This window comes from Labrus mixtus, chromosome 12 (assembly GCF_963584025.1).
Source record: "Labrus mixtus chromosome 12, fLabMix1.1, whole genome shotgun sequence".
NCBI classification, from domain to species: Eukaryota; Metazoa; Chordata; class Actinopteri; order Labriformes; family Labridae; genus Labrus; species Labrus mixtus.
Window position 1 is genome coordinate 16,461,954 of NC_083623.1, and position 20,401 is coordinate 16,482,354.

General features: G+C 40.9%; 1 protein-coding gene across 17 annotated transcripts in view; it reads left to right on the forward strand.

Annotated features, from left to right (window-relative positions):
- The window catches only part of epb41l2 (erythrocyte membrane protein band 4.1 like 2), a 50,823-nt gene extending 30,887 nt beyond the window's left edge, over window positions 1-19,936 (forward strand). For 2 of the 17 annotated variants that reach the window (XM_061052325.1, XM_061052324.1), the window contains exons 11-26: window positions 254-406; window positions 572-669; window positions 1,159-1,331; window positions 2,110-2,195; window positions 6,446-6,496; window positions 6,629-6,664; window positions 7,424-7,483; window positions 9,355-9,522; window positions 10,034-10,249; window positions 11,711-11,779; window positions 12,160-12,792; window positions 13,937-14,065; window positions 14,285-14,383; window positions 14,646-14,726; window positions 15,932-16,046; window positions 16,488-19,936. In XM_061052325.1, coding sequence (XP_060908308.1) covers window positions 254-406; window positions 572-669; window positions 1,159-1,331; window positions 2,110-2,195; window positions 6,446-6,496; window positions 6,629-6,664; window positions 7,424-7,483; window positions 9,355-9,522; window positions 10,034-10,249; window positions 11,711-11,779; window positions 12,160-12,792; window positions 13,937-14,065; window positions 14,285-14,383; window positions 14,646-14,726; window positions 15,932-16,036 — 2,157 coding nt within the window. In that variant the 3' untranslated portion in view covers window positions 16,037-16,046; window positions 16,488-19,936. Of the gene's footprint in view, window positions 1-253; window positions 407-571; window positions 670-1,158; window positions 1,332-2,109; window positions 2,196-3,569; window positions 6,413-6,445; window positions 6,497-6,628; window positions 6,665-7,423; window positions 7,484-9,354; window positions 9,523-10,033; window positions 10,250-11,710; window positions 11,780-12,159; window positions 12,793-13,936; window positions 14,066-14,284; window positions 14,384-14,645; window positions 14,727-15,931; window positions 16,047-16,487 lie in introns of those variants that run through there. The other 15 variants (XM_061052326.1, XM_061052329.1, XM_061052339.1 and 12 more) reach the window with 15 other exon arrangements.
- The last annotated feature ends 465 nt before the right edge of the window (window positions 19,937-20,401 follow it).

Sequence of the window (20,401 nt, forward strand, 5' to 3'; positions counted from 1 at the left end):
TGTGTGTGTGTGTGTGTGTGTGTGTGTGTGTGTGTGTGTGTGTGTGTGTGTGTGTGTGTGTGTGTGTGTGTGTGTGTGTGTGTGTGTGTGTGTGTGTGTGTGTGTGTGTTAATTGAGTTTCTGTTGACCTTTAGTAGGCTACTTTAGAAATCAATTGATGTACAGTATGATCCGATTTATACAAACAGGAAGCATTATGAAGATTTGTCCAAAAGGTGTTGTATTTGTGTTTTATTAACATGTGAATTCACAGGATTCTGAGGGTGTGGACATCATGCTAGGTGTGTGTGCCAACGGCCTCCTGGTTTACAAAGACAGACTTCGGATAAATCGCTTTGCTTGGCCCAAAATACTCAAGATTTCATACAAGAGGAACAACTTCTACATCAAGATCAGACCAGGAGAGGTATATCAACGAACACGCGCAAAACATGTACAAACAGGTTATACATTCAGAGATTTATTCAGTGACACATCAAAGGGTACACATAACATGCTGTACATATTTCTATTAGCTTCCTCTGCTGTGGAAAACTGTGAAATAAATGCTTTGTTTATGTTCCTTTCATAGACGGAGCAGTTTGAGAGCACGGTGGGATTCAAGCTCCAGAACCATCGGTCTGCCAAAAGGCTGTGGAAAGTCTGCGTGGAGAATCACAGTTTCTTCAGGTAGAAACGCACACACTTGTACACACTTCAAATCAAACATGCGCCGTGTATGCACATGGATCTCACCAATTTTCAGTGTCAAGTCATCGTTCTACAGAGACATGTGCTCAACAAAACACTGGCTCTCTTTGCTGAACTTGAGAGAATCTTGTGTGCTTGTTTAACCAGTCTGGTACCTGCAGCAATGCACACACACACACACACACACACACACACACACACACACACACACACACACACACACACACACACACACACACACACACACACACACACACACACACACACGGCATCATGGCTGTGTTTGTAGTCCCCAGGAGTGTGTGCTGTATCTGATTGTTTTTCTGTAAGGCAAGAAAGGAATAAGCTTTAATATCCTGTAGAGGGAATAGGTACCTCTCTTGCACATGCACATGCGGTAGTGACTGTTGCATTTTTTTTACCGAGTAAATCCCCAATATGTCTTTCCAATATTCTCTCTCTCTCCAGGTTAAATTCACCGGAACCTCCCACAAAGGCCCGCTTCTTGACTCTTGGCTCTAAGTTCCGTTACAGTGGGCGAACCCAAGCTCAGACCCGCGTAGCCAGCTCCCTCATAGACCGACCCGAGCCCAACTTTGAACGCACCTCATCTAAACGCATCAGCCGCAGTCTGGATGGAGGTACTAAATGCACAAACACACACAGATGATTTCTCCAGCCTCCCTTTTGTCCCCTAAAGACTATTACATGAATGGATAGACAGATAAGGAGAGGAATGCTGGGGGGAATGATGGGCAGATGGAACAGGGGTCATGGATGCCCCTGTTTCTGTGTGTTTTGATGAACAAAGCTAGTGTCTGAGCAGATACAGGAAATAGCTGCAGCATATGTTTCCTGTCACACAGTGAGCGACAGAGAGAGAGAGAGAAGAAGAGAAAATGAAGTGGTATGTCGATCAGAAAGAGGGGAAAAAAAGGGCCACACAATACCAGTAACACAAAGCATTCATAGCTGGGAACAAAAAAAAAAAGTCAACTAATGATCTTTTTTCAGCTATGAGCAGCACATAATTCAGAAATGAGAGCCGTACTCACGTAAAACTGCCTTCACCTAATATCTCCTTCATGTTTATGTTACAATGAGACTTTTCTAAATCAGATACATCTTTTATTGTCTCTCTAACATCATTACTTGTAGCTTTTGGGTTTCGCATTTGGATCCCAACTTAGGCAGCAATTTTTACCGCTGTCTTAAATTGCCCCCTGGTGGACAAAATATTCAACTGCAAGTCTGTCTGTACAAAAACATTGATTATCCTGTAGAAAACTAAAGCACTGATCTTGACTTTAGCAAGTACTTACAGGGTCTGTAAGTGAAAGTATCATACTGTTTTTTTCTGTTCTGATAAATGATCTTTAATTGATTTATTTTTTCACATGTGTATTTGTCCTTTTGTAGCGCCAGTTATCAGCATAACTGAGGCGGGCAGGGACACGACTGAGAACGGACGTGATCCCCACCTGGAGCTCCACTCTGACTCTAAGGTGTGTGTGTGTGTGTGTGTGTGTGTGTGTGTGTGTTTGTTGTGTTTTCATCCAAGCATATACATTTGTGTGTGAGTTCAGAAAGAACGAGAAAAAAAAGGTCATGGAACAAGTGTTTTGTTTCTTTGTTGTTGTCGTAATATTTGCTGGGAATCTGTATGTGTTAGTGGTTCAAAAAGAAAGACATTGTGCACATGGGTGATGGAAAAATCACACTAGCGCACCTTAGTTTGTAAACAAGGGTCTCTTAGCTTAATTTTGAATTCAGTGTGTGAAACATTTTATTTCTGAAAACATCTTAACAACGTGCGTTTATTCAGGGATGATGATAAATATACAGCTATAACCAGTATTACATTGTCTTACAGGAATGTCTGCACTGTGTACCTTACGCATATATCAGGACAGTCAAAGGAAAATGTAGCTTTATTCTGATGAAACTATTAAATAGTGATACAAGTAAAGTGAAAGCAAGCAATCAAAGCTTAGTCTGCAGCATGTTTGGCTATGAAAGAGAAGTTGTTGTGAAGAGTAATGAATGGTACAAAATGTGGCTTTATTTAACAAAGGAAGATGGCAACAGTCCTGGTTGTAGTGACTTTAAAATAGTTATTTTAACAAAGAGTGTTAACATCAGTAATATATAGGAACATCTCTAGTGTATCTAACACTTATGTACATGAGTGCCACTGCTATTCAAAAGAGCAGCATGTAGGTTACTGAAGAAACATTTCCTCTGCTGTCGTACCAGTAGAGTCGAGAGTCTTGAGTGGATTTATTATTTGAATTTCAAACCTCCAATAAGTCAGCATTTAGTGTATATCTGTCTATTACGCATGCCTCCTGCTCCTCCTGCCTCAGCTTACTTTCCCCTCCCCTGCTCACTTCCCAGCACCGTGACAATGACCTCTGCTTCAAGCCTTTGTTCAATGTTGAAACTTTTTCTGCACACAGATGTTCACTGCACTGAGCTCAAACCCTGCCGTGTTCACTTTTAACCTGTTTTTGTTGTGATGTTCACTGACTAATGGTGTGTCTCTTTCCCTCTCTCTCTTTTCCTTCACTGGCTCCCTTTTTGTTAATTGCTTTAATCACTCCACTCTTGCATGCTGTCACCACGATCATCATTTCATCATGACGAATGAAATGATACTTTTTACTGAACATTGCGCCGTTGTTTTTGTGGATTTTTTTTTTTGGGTCACTGTTTGCTTTTACACTTTGTGAATGTGTGTGTGCGGGTTTCCTCACTTTTCCCGCAAAACTCTCGATGTCCTTTTTTGTTTTTTTTCTTCTGTGTCGTCATGTCTTTCTCTCCTTTCTTCCCCCCCCCATGTCTGATATTCCTTCTCCCTGCTATCTGACCCCCATCAGTCAATCTTCATGTTCCCTCTTTCCTTCTCCTCATCATCCTCACTCTCCTCCATCCCTCCTTCCCTCGATTCAATCTCCGAGCTCGACCACGGCCTGTCAGACATCTCTGAAGATGATGACCTCTGCAGTGACACAACCACCTCACACACTCCTTGGAACCTCCCCTCAAACACCTCCTCTTCCCTCTCTGATCAGCTGCAGGCCGATCGCGAAACCCCCCCAATCCCAAACTTACAAACATCAAGTTCAGAGGTTACAGTTGTAGAGGAGGGCTGCCTTGCTGAAGCCAGAGCCGCAGCTGGGTTATCAGACAGGTGGAGCTGGTTCTCTTTGAGGGGTGTGGTGAAATATGTGTCCTTCGTGTTGATTTTTCTCTCCCTTTCTGGGAAGACTGGAAACAGGTGTCTGCCCACCAAGGTTTTTTCAGGAATAACAAAGAAACTGAACTGTTTTACTCAAACTGTGTCGAAGCTTATTTCAAATTCAGCAGGGAAATTAAAGCTGATGATCGTCAGTGCTCCAAAATTCATCATTTGCAACATGACGACATCTAGGTTGGGTCAAACTCTGAACAGTTTGGCATCAAAACTGACACATTTTATGGGATTTATTACCAAATATCTTCCGGCGAAATGCAAAAGTTTTGTTCCTGCTGTTCGTTGGCGCCCAGCACGACTACATTTGCCCTCCATTTCTTCTCTTTCCTGTCCTCCAATCGTCTCTTCCTTTTCGTCTCTGTCCACTTGTTTCCTCTCTTTCCCATCTTCCTCCTCTCTCCCCACTCTCTCCTCCTTCTCCAACCTAACCCCATCAATACATCGCTACCTCCTAAACCCCTCCCCACTCTTCCTACCCTGCCTGTTAGTCACCTTCCTCTTGGTTGTCATGCTAACGGCAAGCCAGTCATTAATCTTGGCACTGATTCTAGCCACGCCCCTCGGCCTGACCCTGTGTTACCTCGAGAATGTGGTGTCCAGTCAGCGGAAGGCATTTCTGCCGATGTTTGTGTCTGAAACTTCAAGCGATCAGTGTGAGGATCAGTTCAGCTCTGGTTTCAACAAGCTAGCTTCTCCTCTCACTCCGGCGCACACACCTCCGCGCAGCAGGCACCCCACAAGTGCCACCTGGACGCAAGAGATGTGCGATCCTGCCGCCTAAATGCACAACCCACACAACCCAACAGTCCGAAACTCCCTCCTTCTGTCCGCCTTTGTGTTTGATTGTACAAGCTGGCCACACCCAAAGTCCACCCCTCTTCACTACCTAGTATTTCCTTGTTTCCTACCATCCCTGCACCCTGCCAACCCCACTGTAATGTTTGTGACAAATACAAAAAGATTAGAATGAGTTACATCTAGCAAATGTATATCAGAGAGTTTATACAGGATGAATAATGATAAAAAGAGAAAATATCATAATCATAATATAGCTTATATAGAGATACTGTAGGTATATTAAGAGATTTAAATACTGTACATGGAATGTAAGGGAAGGAAAGAGTGGCAAAACTCTCAAATCTAGTGATTTTCAGAGCACACACTCATCGTTTTGACTTGAAGGCTCCTGAGAGAAGTTTTTTTTAGATGGCAATAAAACCGATTGAAATTGATGCTGATGAGCAAACAGAGACCATCAGAGCAAAGATTGATTACAGTGATTCTTAGGACTGTCACCCCTGACGTTCGGTAGGCGTCGGAGACGTCTGAAACATAAATGTCTAAATTGCATGTTGAAGATTGAATTTAGACATTTACGTTAAAATTGCGATTTTTGTCGAAAAAAACCCCTCCACACATGTGAAGGGCAAGATCAGCCAAGAAATAAATTGTTCCGCTTTATCCACAGGGGTCGTCTAAAGCTCCTGCGAGTTTTGTGGATTTGAAGTCTTTAAAATGAGTAGGCCTAGATGTTGCTTTAAAGGTTTTTCCATTGCATGTAAAACATGCATAAAGAAAGGACATTATGATTGTGAATGTGTAAGTTGCGAGGTACTGAAGCACTTGTTGCATTTAATGCAATAAACCAGCACTCAGTTGCTGCATTTTGCCTTGTTAGGGTGGTGAAAAGATGGAGTTAACAGAATAGTTCTAGCTTGAATGTTTAAACTGTACAGATAGATAGTGACCCCGCCCGCCCTGTCAGCACTTAAAGCGCTTTGGTTTGTATGTTACTGCTAATGAATGTTGAGCATAAACAGTGTTACACATACACTGAGACCCTATCTCCCCTATAACACCTGCCCTTTGTATGCTGTGTTTTCCCTCAAACTATGAAGTATATGTTGCAGTGGCTATTTAGCGTTGCTTCTTGCTTTAATGCTGTGCATTTACAGAATGATAACAGATAAGTTATCGAGAGACAGGTCAGAAAGAATACTGACATATCCTGACGATTGTCAGAGTTAATAACTACAAAAGTGTAAGCTACATGAGTGTTTTTTACTCCTTTTTAAGAAAGCTATAGTAGTTGTAGCATTCCCCTTGTAAATCTGGTTTGGGACACTTCATGTAGCCTCCTCAGCAGTAGAGCAGTGTTTGAAGAAGTGAACGTTGTACCTCAAAAGACTGTTTAGGAAACACATCACATCTGATAGTCGTTTACTTTGACACAGACTTATTCTTTCCTGAACGTAGGATGAGGGCGGTCAGTAGCACCAGCTGTCTCCTGTTATCAACCGTGTCAGACTCCTTTCATGTTACTGCTCCTGTGGGTTTAAGTGCAGAGGTCACATGACCTGCAGTACGTCTCCTTGACACCTGGGGAAGAAACAAACTTTTCCCATCATCCATTTCACATTTTTCTTTCTTCGTGCCCCCCCCCCCCCCCCAACCTCCACATTTATCATGACTGCTGTTGCCACAACTACGACACTGAAGGTCAAGGAGGTCGACTTAAGCCCTGGTGATGCAGATGCAACTCCCACCAAGGTCGGTAGGGCCTGCATCTACCCAGCATGCTTTGCAAATTCTGGATGTTTGGGATGTTTAAATGGTTTAGCAACAGGGTACATGCAGTAAACCTAACCTGTCCTTACTTTCTCCCCGACTTCACCACTTCAGCAGTCACCTGGAGCCAGTGAGCTCGCCCCCTCTCAGGTTCACTAACTGTTATTGGTTATTTGATGGTGTTTGGTCTGTCAATCATTTGCTTTGGTTGGATTGTTGTTTTGGTTTCTCTCTTATGGTGAAGTTGCCCTGGCATGATGGTTCAGAGTCAGTGTTTGAATTTGACAGCTTCTACAGACCAAATTTGTCCCAACGGAAACATTTTCATTGAAAACATTCATATTTAGTAGTTATGATTACTATTTACACCCTTTGTTTTCAGATTGAGCCTGAATTCAAAAACTGATCCTGATTTGGGCACTTTTGCCTAAAACCGTCCCTTTCAGTTTCCTCTGCTGTGGTTTGTGGTTTCACAGTTTCAGTTTCTTTACTGGTTCATATCCGCGGTTCAATACTGTTGGGATTCACTGAAAGCACTTTGGGGTTTCTTGGTTTGTGTATGCATGTGCTGGTGTTTTGATATTTGAAATAATCTGAGTTTTGCATGTGTTGGCACGGGTTCGAGTGCTAGCATCATTACATTCAGAAAACACTATAATGTTTTAAAAAGGTGCTTACTCACTTATCTTCTTCACAATTTTGGATATTTTGGCTTCACCACAAGACTTTTTTCCTTCTGTATATTTTTTTATTCATGTTTTCATTTACTTGTGTTTTTTTTTTGTAAATTTCAATTAGTTCATTTATTTATTTTCAGAGTTAAAACCAAGTAAATGTATTTGTTTTTTTTTGTTTTGAATTAATTTTCTCCTTCTCATTTTTTTTTTGCCCTTCATGTCTGCCTTACAGAGTCCAATGAGAGTGCATGGGGACAATATTTATGTGAGGCACAGTAATTTAATGTTGGAGGTTGGTACTGGCGTTCGCCTGATGGCTGAAACAAAAGAACTACATGTTTCTGTGTACTCTGACGCCATCAGAACTACAACTTCCTCTGAACTGTACAAGACTGCTGCCCTCTCGCACTCTCAGGCTCTGTTCGCATGCCCGCGTGTGCCTCTGTTTGTGGATGTTTGGATTGCAAGTCGCCGGTTGTTTCCAGCTTGAATCCTCAGTGTGATTGAAAAAGATTTCATGTCAAAAGTTTTCAGTTTCTGGTTATCCGAACTCTCAGGGCAGCCGTTTTGAACATTTGAGCTGGGAAACACAATGAAGCCGATCTATAAATGAGACAGAAAACAGAACTGACTTCAGCTTTTTGTAAAGGATTAAGATGCTACATGCATTAAAAGAAGTTTAACTTGTGTGACAAACCTTAAGATCATTTTAAGCAGTTTCTGAAGAAACCCATCCGCTCTTAAACAAAAACGAGCTGAAGCTGCTGAAATGTTTAAGGTCACTCTTTTGATTGAGTCTCGCTCTTCTTACAAGCCTTATTTCTTACATTTAACAACAAATTGAACGCAAACCCACCAGTAAAAAAAAAAATGCAGACGGATAAAAAAACAACAGGCCTTATCTGTTTTTAGTCTTTTTTAGTCTGCTATTCTAAGAAATGATTTTATCAACAGTGATTGTATTAACAACAATTTAAGCAACTGTTTGATTGATCCGGGATATTAACTGAAGGTTTTGCATATAATCAGTGCTCCCTGAACAATTCTGATTAGTTTTTTTTCTGAGCGAGTGCTCCACAGTGAACTAAGATTAGCAACACATGTATTTGAAGTGCATCTTGCTACATGACAGATAATAAGAGACTCTTCTAGTAAACTCCCATGCTGAGTGATCACATTGGCTGCTTTGTGAGTCGGGTGGGTGTGCGAATGTGAGTTTGATGCATGTTCTGTGCATGCTGAATGCCGTTTTGTTGACTTGTTTATCATGTTGTATTCCGAATCCTTGATTGAACCAAAAGTTTGATTATTGTTGGGCGGTTGCCTCTAACCACACTAACCCTGCCTCCCCTAACCCACAAGAGAAGCTCTCTTCCTGTTTCCTTGTGGTTGGCTGACGACCTTGAGTGATGCGTGGTTTGATAACATACTAAAACAACAACAACAACAACAACAACAACTTCTTTTAATACAGCGTGGGACTGATAGTGATGTACTGCTATTTCTGAGTGTAAGGGAAGAAGACGGATTGGAAGGGAAATAGAAAGATCACCACTATCAGCTCCATGTTGTGTGGTCTGCATTGCTGTTCCTGGCCTGATTTATGGAGAAAACTCCTCAACAAGATGGAAAGGCCCTGTTTCACTGCAGCCGGCTTATAAACAAACAAAAATACCACCAACTTCACCAGATCATACATTTAAGATTCAGGATCTTTAAGTGAGGCTCGAGTGAGACATGGCATCCATCTTGTCTTCCTTCTGATTGACAGACTAATGTTCCTGTGCCCTGTTGAACCAAATATTTTCCCACCTCCTCTCTCCTCTCTCCTCTCTCCTCTCTCCTCTCCCCTTCCCCTTTTCCTCTCCTCTCTTTCCCTCTCCTGCCTTCCATTGCTTCCTCATTTTTCTTCCCACATTCTTTTTTCTGCCTTCATCCTGTCATCCTTCTTCTACATTCTCATTTTACCCAAAAATTTCAATTATTTATTTTCTTTGACTTTCGTCTCATTCATCCCCCCCCCTTCCCTCCTTCCGACCACTCCCCCACATCCTACCCGACCTCTTTTTATTGCTGCCTCCCATGATCCCTCATTTTATCCATACTTATCACATTTACTCTCCACCTTTACCTTACCCACCCTGTCTTCCCCCCCCCCCTTAGGACCATGATAAGACCCAAGACGAGGTCCTGAAACACCAAGCTAGCATTAGCCAGCTCAAACGCTCCTTTATGGAGGCGCCACCTCCCTCTCCTCCTCAGCCCAACCAGTGGGAGAAACGTCTCACCTCCTCCCCCGCTACAACGATACGTATTCAACAGCAACAAGTGGTACGTCTGATGGATATTTCTGTAGCAGCAACATGAGAGAGAAAGCTTTGATTTCAGAGCGTTCCTGGTCCAAACATTGTATGAGTGCAATGACCTGTTTGCAGATTGTAGCAACACTTCAGAACTGTTTTCTCACACTGTTGATGCAAATATGTAACAATGTGGACGTACATGTGTGCAGCTTATTTAAAAGTCAAAGTCCTCTCCTCTCTTACTTTAAAGAGGGTCTTTCCTTTTTTCTTTCTGGTTATGATGGTTGGGATTCCAAGACCTGTTGTTTACAGCTCAAAAGTGGGTCTTTCATTTCTGCTTTTTCCATTTCCAGCTGGGACTCATGTCATATTTCTTGCAGATCAAGGGTTATTTTGTGACTGTAATACAATATTTTGCTAGTTTTGCTACATGTTTTTTTTGCAGAAGGGGATTTCTACACTCTTTTTCTGTGCTTAAATGCTTCCATTTGTTTCTCTACTTCTCTGCATTGTGTGTTGGTGTGTGTGTGTTGCTGCAGAGCCTCGAAGAAGAGATAGCTTCTGCACTTTTCAGTAGACGCTCTGGCACCGGCTTTTGTTCAGAGGCTCTGTCTGCCTGCAGCATTCCTGAACCAACACTAGATGCTGTTATTACCACATTCTCATCTACTCCTACTACTTCCACTGCCGTCTGCAAAACTGCTTCAGAGCGCGGGCTCCTTATTCCCACAACTGCCTCTCTCTTTGGCTCTGAGGTGCTGCTGCCAGACATTAAGGAGTCTGTTTACTTTCAAGTCAGTCCATACACTATTCCTGCAGTGATTAATGGGCTTACAGAATACTGGGGCAAGTTTTGCTTCTGTAAAAAAGTAAACTGACTTCCTTTAATGTCTTAGACAAATAAATATATGCTTGTCAAACTTATTCAAAACCTCCACCAAAGACATACAAGCTCTCCATAATGCCTGCTGTGGGTGCTGGATGAATAGTTGTAATCCTTATGTTGCCACAGGGACCATTCATCCTGAATGATGGGCATGGTGAATCTAATCTAAGAAAACAACTAACAACTGTGAATGCCGTCATCTGTTGGTTTGATATGCTGACTTTGTGGGTAAATTGAATGCAAATTAAAAAAAAAAAAAAAAACTGCTCTTTAGGCTCTTTTAAGGTAAAATAATACTGGAAAAAAGCAGCAAGTATTGGAGCAGTATTCTTTAAAAAACATTTAGTCCAGATTTGGTAGCCTTTTGGGTTGTCATGGTTTCTGTGGTCATCATCATCTCAAAGAAACAGCTTTTTAATTCTTCCTCTTTTTTCAAATGTAGAATCACAGGTGATGAACAGTCATCACTGGTTAAATGACTTTGAGAGCGATCCCTCTTTTTACAGTATAACTATTAAACAAAAAAACAAAAAGAAAAACAAATATAGAACACGGTGTGTCTTTTCATTTCTAATGCATCCTACAGACCGTGCCATTTTTGCAATCTGATACGTTTATTGCAGGCCACACCACGCGACACATTTCATAATGTTGGGTAGGACATGCATGTACGCTGTGCGATGAGCTACCTGTGATTCATAGGCTGCGAGGCAAGGCAAGATGGGTCATCGTTGATCCTCTCCCACAGTGCGATGTCGTTAAGTAGTCATGACCACACATATATATATATATATATACATCTTTTGTCTGAAACAGCACACAGTCGTAGAGTCTGTGACCTGCTTAAGAAAAGACCTGATTGTAACTTGATTGACACATTTCAACAAAAGAAGGGTGAGCAGGTGATTTCAGTCCTTTCTATATATTTCAAAAGTTAAATCTGATCAGTCTACTAAAGAGGAGGTGACTGGATTAAGAAATATACAGACCGATATAGATAAACTGCTCTTTCAATACCATGTTTCTTTTTGCTCCTTTTCAAACAAAGACATGCTTCTCTTTCCACGGCGATATTCTGTGTAATCCATCTTCTATGGATGTTTCTTTGTCTTCTCTTCTTCTATCAACTCCTTCATCCCTTGTCCTTGATACTGTGTTAAAAAAGGAATGTGATTGTGCATGAGAAGAATCAGAAGACAGAAAGGAACGAGACGAATCCAACCATTATCCCTTCTGTTGTGTTTGAAAAGTATGACAATATTGCTAACAATGATCGTTTCACTAATGGAGTGTGATTGATGATTGTCACGGTAACCTCTCTGTCACACAGGCGAGTGTGCCCCAACCGGAGGCAGACGCTGCTGATAACAGGATCTCTGATACCAAAGAACCTGCAAAGGTGGTCCTAACACCCTTCTATTAAAACAATCCAGACTTACATTCATGATGCTTTTCATCCTTCATTCCCTTCATTCCTCCAGCTTGATATAACCTCCTCAAATCACAATTTTTTACACTCTTCCTTTGTCTATATCCGTTGTGGTTCTGCTCACTTTTACATCTTTGTGTCCACAGTTGAACATCTTCATCTTCTTTTCAGTCCTGATCTTTCTCCTGTGACATTTTATTTTGATTCAAGACGCTTTGATTTTGCTTTATGTTCAATGATCATGTTTTTTTTTTTGTCCCCCATGCGTTTGTTGTGTATGTGTGTGCACCTCATTGTGTGTGACTGTGCACTCCGTGTACATGCGTGCGTGTGTCTGTGCGTGCATATAGACAACTGAAGTTGAAATCGAAGAAACGGTTGTCGTCCAAGAGGTTTCCAAAGCTCCCAAACCAGGACTTGTTACGGTTACGATCAGCTCTCCTGAAATGAATGAGCAGGAAGCTAAAGCCGAAGAGGAGGCGCTGGTAGCCGAGGGAGCGCAAGCGGTGAAGCAGGAGAGCATTTCATCAGACAGCGAGAGTGAAGAAGAAGCAGAGTACCATCCCAACGTGTCTGTATCCATCTCTCATACACAAATACCAGAGGAGAAGGAGGAGGAGGAGGAGGAAGACCAGGAGGAGAAAGAGGAGGACACGTCAGCTCCAGACGCTCCTTCTCTGCCAGCTGAAGTCATCAAACCTGAAGAAGCGATCGGCCAAGAGGTAGAGGATTCTAGGAGGGATGATGCGCAGGAAAAGACGAGCGCAAAGGAGGGGAAGGAAAGCGAGAAGGAGACTGAGACGAGCACTGACGACCCGATGATGACACCCAAAGAAGCTCCCAATGGTCTCGACTTGCACGAGGAAAGTGTTAGCGAGATGGTTGCTCCTGTGGCAGCAGAAGAAGAAGAACAGCCCAAAGTGAACGGAGAAGCCTCGCTGGTTGAAGCAGAAGTGCGGCCGCAGGTTATTTGTTGCTCTGAGGTAAAGTCTTCACCGGTGCCGACAGAGGAGTTTCCCCCCAGGCTTCGATTCCCTCCTACCAACTGTAGACACCCACATCTTTCTTCCTTCCTGCTTACCACAGTGGCCGTTTCCTTCCTTTTGTGCTTGTGTGAATATTTAAGCCCCATTTACATCCTCACACTCGAGTTAAAGAAATGTTAAAGAGTAAAAGTATATTTAAAAAAAAAATCTCTGAACTCACCAGTGGTTGGTGTTGGTGTCAAGTATCCTTCCCCTACGTGATTCAATTTTTACATCGTATTTTCATCACGTTCATACCCTTCATACCATCATTCCGCCCCACGTAGTGTTTTGTGATGCTACACCTTCTCATTGTTTTAGTGTTGTTAGGTAGATGGGGCCTAATTGAGAAGTACACAATGCTTTTAGGTGTATTTTTTCCGCATGCCGCATTCCACCCACGTTGTTTGTGTTTGCATGTCTGTGTGTCCTCCACGTGTTTGGCACTGATGCTTCTCTTTCTGTTAAATGTTGAATTGGCCCATCACGGTCACCATAGAAACTGCATTGTGGAAATCATCATTGCCAATCACTTTGGAAGTGCCATCTGCTCCTCTGAATGTCATCTTTGCATGCTGTTTACATATCCAGTGCTGTTTTTGTTTGCCAAATATTTTGAGTGTTGCATGTTTTTTTTTTTATGGGCCTCTTTTTTTTATGCATGTTTGTGGGTGTCGTACTTTGAGTTGCACGTTGGCGCCAAAGAGGTCGTTGTTGTGTTGCTGTTGTAGCTGTTGCTTGTACATTGCTGGAGTTGCACGTTGGCACATTCTGCGTTTGACACACATGATTTTTGGAAGCTCTTCATTCTTTGCATGGATTCTGCTGCATTTACTCGCACATATGTTGTGTTGATACATCCACTGTGTTTTGAACAAATTATTAACATAACCCTTTTAATTCTACACATAGATTGAATCTGCATGCGTTCACATTTTATCCTGAAAACAACAAAAACACGTTTTTTACAAATTGATTGACTTCGAAGCAAATCTCCAAAGTTAGTTGTGCAGATAAAAACAAATGGTTTCACTAACTTTCCCAGTTTTAACTTATTAACCCTTTCTCCTCCCCCCTCACTTCTCTCTCCTCCCCCTTCTAGCCGCCCGTGGTAAAGACAGAAATGGTGACTATATCAGACACGTTTGCAGCCCAGAAAACTGAGATAGCTACAAAAGAAGTGCCCATCGTACATACGGAAACCAAGACCATCACATACGAGGCCGCACAGGTGCACACTTGGGGAAACACCGGGTTTTTATTTTTCTTCCATCCATGTTTGAACCTCTCTTCTCCATATTAGTGTGAAACATTTAAACTTGCCATGGTTCATCCATTCTCCCTCCAGGGAATTCATGTTGTTAGTCTTTCAAAAACATCAAAGATCCAACAGGGATATTGTCTCCTAAACGCACAGCTAATGATCTGCTTTTGTCTTCTCTGTGTTCAGCTTGATGGTAACGGTGATGGCGAGCCTGGAGTGTTGATGACTGCTCAGACAATCACCTCTGAATCTCTGTGCACAACTACAACCACACACATTACCAAGGTAACAGACACACACACACACACACACACACACACACACACACACACACACACACACACACACTCTCAGGAATGATCCTCTTGTACATTACGATGGAAACTACTACTTTGTTTTTCTGTCGTAACTAACATTGAATTATCACCATGGCCTAATCATCTTTGACATTTGGACTGTCATGACTGTCGGGTCTTTATTGGTTCATAATTATCCCATTATAAATTAACAAAGTTTTTTTTGGTTTTTTTGGTTCAATTTGTCGCAGACCTTAAAGGGTGGCCTATCAGAGACGAGGATTGAGAAACGCATCGTCATTACTGGTGACTGTGACATCGACCACGACCAGGTCAGTCAAATTGCGCTCACACAGCTTTTACCTGCGTCTTCTCTGGTGTTTCAACAATCTGTAAAAGGATTTTTTTTTTTTTTTGTGTGTGGAACTTAAAAGTCAAAATTTCCATAAAGTTTTACATAAAAAAACCTGAAATAATAAGGGGAACAATAAAGCTTACAGTTACATATTAATTCCTAGATCATTAGATTTTACCGTACTGTGGCTGGAATTTAAAGTTGGTTACGTCTGGTGTCATGTCTACCATGTTGCTCACAGTCTGAATGCACACCTTGATGATTTATTGACCACTTTCTAGAGATGCCCACGTGTCATTTGCCCCCACCATCCGATCCATGCATCCAGGAAATGATGTCTAAGCCTTTTTGTGTTTGCCATGCTGTGTCTGATTTTTATTGCTCGTTTTATTGTAGTTTGTTTTTCCTTTGACCTTGTCTTGTTGCTACCAACATTTTGGATAAAAAGTTAAGACTTTCAGTTTTAAATTGAAGGATCTTTACATCTTGATGAGAAGGTCCTTTCAGTTTTGCATTATCCTGTAGTTGAGAGTAGCTATAAAATGGGATACTATTCCTTTACTGTTCATCACTCACTCATGTCCTTCTGCAAACCGACCGCAGTTTTTAAGTTTGTTTAAGGACCGGATGGAATCGATTTAAAGACATTACATTATTTCAAAGTGATGGATGATTCATACTGATTTGGACTCTCTCTGCTCATACTTTGTGATGGCTTAAATTGATGCCACCAACTCAACAAAAAGTTAAAGTAGAGGATTTCTTTTCAAACTTGGGACACCTTTAGGAAATCTCTTATATGTTACAAAGAAAAACATTTTGGTTCAGATCTGAACTTTTATGCACGATGCCTCATCCACTGGTTTGTTTAAGTTGCTTGTTTGGTTTGATCTGCTGGATTTACATTTTTCTCCACATTAAGTTGGTAAAGAGATTTATTTTTATGAAATCTCTTTCCTCTTGATGTGCTGGTCTGTAGTGATTTTACTTCATCTTGTTAACCCTGTTCAACATCCAGTTAACACATTGACTGTAAATCCAGCATTCTTGTTTTTCTTTTTGCTTCTTTATTTAATTTTTTCATTTAACTCCCCCCTCCTCCTCCTCCTCCATCCATTTCCCCCTCCCCACTGCCTGCCGTGCTCGGTGCTGCCATTGTGTGGTCGCCCCTCGGTACTGTAGGCACTGGCCCAGGCCATTAAGGAGGCCAAAGAGCAACATCCTGACATGTCTGTCACCAGAGTGGTGGTTCATAAAGAAACTGAACTGGCTGAGGAAGAGGATTGACAGAACGCAGGTAATAATAATAATAGTAACTCATTATTATTATTATTATTCATGTGGAAAGTAATGCTGCAGGTATTTAATAACTATGAGGGGGCATAAAGCGGTTTAATTACCGATAGAAAAATCATGAGATTAAACTCCTGCTGCTGCTAATCAAACATCACACATGAGAAAATGAAAAAAAAGTATCAAATTTAGGAGTGTGTGTGTGTGTGTGTGTGTGTGTGTGTGTGTGTGTGTGTGTGTGTGTGTGTGTGTGTGTGTGTGTGTGTGTGTGTGTGTGTGTGTGTGTGTGTGTGTGTGTGTGTGTGTGTGTGTGTGTGTGTCTGTGTGTCTGTGTGTCTGTCTGTCTGTCTGTCTGTCTGTCTGAGTAGCAGAAAAGGAGTGTTGAGTGCCAATCACCATCATCGCACCTCCCCGGCTGATTGCCCCCGTCTGTATTTTTTTCCAGAGCTGAAGGGCCCATCGTGACTGTTTTCTCTGTTGATGTCAAACAACCTCCATCACCCTATGACAACCAATGTTGACCGACCGAAGAGAAGAAGAAAAACAAAAAGAGCTGACAAACACGGGGAGTTGTAAACAAACGGAGGGAAGTTGCCATTCTCCCAGTCGCTCTTTCTAACACGTCTTTGGTGCATCTAAAACCCCTCTCACTCCAAAAAACCAAGAAAAAAGAAAAAGAATACCCTCACTCTTTCTGAGGGGAAACAAGATAGAACCACTTTGTTAGTTTAACATTTGCAGCGTGTTTTTATTGTTTTTGTTTTTTTTAATAGTGTTTTTTTTTTTTCTTTAACGGTTTGTTTTACAAACAGAGCGATGATAGTGTCAGTCATATAATGCAAGAATTATAAGCTGTAGGGATGCACTGGTAACCAATCCTGATGTGATACACGGCTCATTGTTTATCATTCGTCATCATTACGGAGGTTTTCACACCAGTACCAGTGACTTTCAGTAACAAACAGAAAAATGCTTTAAAAAGTGTCAAAACGTTTTATACTTGGAGTCTGTTTAATCAGTGGAAAGGGGATATTGGTGCATTCCTGAAAAAAAAAAGGTTTTATTAAATTACAGCTCCCTCTTCATTACATTATTGTGCAAATGGAAAGTTTTATAAAATAACTGAGTAATTTCATTATTTACAGTAACAAGTATAGTTCAAATATCTTACTCATTAAAACACATTCACAGTCAACCATTTGTAATCCTCACATTTGATTGTTTAAAAATGAAGAAAATCAGGAGCTGTAACTTAAAATATCACAGGTATAAAAAAATAAAGCAACCAACCAAGTTAATGATTTTTTAAAAATTCTTTACTTTTATTTTCTTTGTATGTCTAGTTTTTATTCATCCACATTCCTCGTGTGTTAACTAGCCACTTGGTGAGTTCATGTTCAGTTCAAAACACCTTTTACTCGACTATAAGAAAACAACATTTCAGCGTTTTTACAATGGGTGGGAATTAGAGGATCTTTATTTGGGTTGGTGGGTGTGACTTAAATTAAGCTGGAGAAGCCAAACCATGCAGCTGGGATTTTTTCTATTTGATAAGTTTGACTGTATTTTAATAGGCATGAATCTGAACTGAAGATGAACTGACTTACAGCTGGTGTATACTACTTTCTGTGAAGTACAAATGAAGGTTTTTAGATGGGAGCAGTTATGCAGCTTTTTTTCATTAGCGAAACGCTCTCTCTGGGCCCGCCCACTGTACCACATTAGCCATTCCCATCGGGCCACAGGGGAGCAAGGGAGCAGACTTTAGTTTGGGGATTAGGACCAGTAAACTGAAGCTTAATTGGGAGATAGAGGTGGCGTTGTGCAGTAAAAGAAACTTCCAAACTGGGAGTGAAAGAAGACATTTGTATGGTGATGCATGTTCCACTCATGTTACTTTGCATCCTGCAGTGAGTAAATAAAGCAGTTTATAATATATTAAGGTTGGTGCTTAATCCACAATCTGCATTTCAAACGATACAGAAAGAGTTTTGCGTGTGAAATAAGCACAGGTACCAAAACAAGGGCAACTTGAAACCAGTTCTGTCCCAGTTCAGATTTGAATAACTCTGCATTAGAGCCTGTTTGTCATCTTAGTTCAGCACTTAGTTTCACTCTCAGCTTCTTTTCATACATGATTAGAATATACCAATAAAGCTAGAAAAAAAAACATGGGATTAAATTCAGCATGTGTTCACATTTCTATCTTGCAAGAGTATCTTGAGTGAGTCTAGATAGAAGGCTACTGTGATGATTGGTTTGAGAGTGTGTAGAGTGTGTAGTAACTGGCTGTGCTGTAACTGTTTCACCACAACCAAATATTCACAAGCATGAAAGGGATATCATGTCCATTATTTCAAAATGACAGTCAGTTGTATATCACACTTTTAAACCACACACAAACAGATCTGTGGTGTTCAGTACACTACAGACACACATGGAAACAGTTACAGCAGAACTGTAAAATGCAGCATCAAAGGGAAATGTATCCGAGGGTTTGAAGTGCTCTTGAGACCCCTGAATGGATTCTTTTCATGTTTTATTCATTTTCTGTCTTTTTACTCAAATGTGCAGCCGAACATTTCCACTAAATGCAGCTGTGTTAGTATTGGTGGCATTAAATAGGTTACAAGAAGGTGCTTGGTCTGAAGCACTGAGTCGACTCAAAACAAAAATGGATGAATGGAATTAAACTGATTGTAAGTAAAGAAATTCCACAGATTAGTATAAAAAAATTCCACCTGTACCTGCCTAGATTTGTTTGATCCACCAATCTAACATGTTGGAATTTTGAATTGGAGTCAATCAAATAATTACATTTTTGTCTTAAAAAATGAAACGACGGAGTGGTAATGACAGTCTTGGCTTTTATTGTGAAACACTGGTCTGACCGCTACTATGCAGTCAAATAACATTCCAGTTGATGGCACGCTTTAATCTCTGACCCTCTTGCAAAGAAATGAAGCAGCAGAAATAAACATTTAAGAATCTTTAGGCAGCTTTGGACGCTTTTGCTCCTCTACGATTAAAATCTGTAGCTATGTTTGTAGATGTTCTAATTTTGTCTTTTCTCTGTGAAGCTGGTCTAGTTGTCAAAAGATGGGATTTGTTGTGCACTCTCTTGGATATTTTTTAATATTGTCACCGTGGTTTTGACAGGAACACCACTACAAATCATTTCCACAACTGATTCTTTTTTTTTTTTTAAACTTCTAGCCCCATGTTTGGCCTCTTTTCAGGGGTCTGGGCTCTGTTTTCACTCATCACAGGAGCTTTGGGACAGCGAGGTTGAGGTTTTCCAAAATGCTGACTGAAAATAATCTCAGAAAAAATTGTTTTACAATCAATGACTTTTAAGAAAATACAAAAAAAAACACAGACACAGTTTTAACATTTTCTGTGGTCGCCATGCCACACAAAGCAGCCCATGATGATATAATGCAAGCTGATTTTCAAACTGTTTGGGTTCTGAACATAGAGACATCATGGAGGGAAATATCACACAGAAAAAGTAACATTATACTGCCATCGTAGTAGATATTATTGATAAAATAACCTCTCTCTGTATTTGAGGCTAATGAAGCTTTAAAAGGCAAACTGATTGGACTACACTCTTCACACATCTCAGGCTTTGTTATACAGTTCGGTCACATGAAAAAAAGAGAAAGGTCAGTTAATACCAGCACAATTTTGTATTTTAGCTACGCAAAACTTTGTAAAGAAAGACATTTTGGAAAACCGCACCACAGCTGCCTCACGGTTTCACTCTTAGCCAATCAATGATCACTGTAGGTTTTTTCTATCTAGCAGCTTGTTTGTCTTGTGTCTCCCCCACACGCAGCCACTCCTCCCCTGTGTAACACTGTTTAAATAAAGGATTGTTATACTCTGAAATCTGTTGTTATTGTGTCTTCATAAATCTATTTGTTTATTTATTGATATACTGAAGTACATTTAACTATGATGGGGAATTTAACAGTATATACATATAATTGTTACAAGTTGGTACAGTGACTTAAAAAAACATGCCTATACAATTGTCTGATAAGTTTGTTTTACATTTATACAGTAAGCTAAACATAAATACATGATGCCTTTAACTTCAATACTACCAGTATTCAAATAAGTTCACATCTCCTATTATAGTGTTGTTATTTACAGGCTGTATTAACAGTCATCTTGTTAAGGCACTTTCATTGTGTCAGAGAGATGTGCCTGTAAGGTCCTTAAACCCGTAGAGATCGATTCATTGTGCCGGTGAGTTCTGTCAGGTGTGTCACTGCTATCCAACACTCCTCCTCCTCCTCAGGTGTGCACTTCTCTGCTGATGCCTGTAGATGGCGCTTCTGTCTTGTGGTA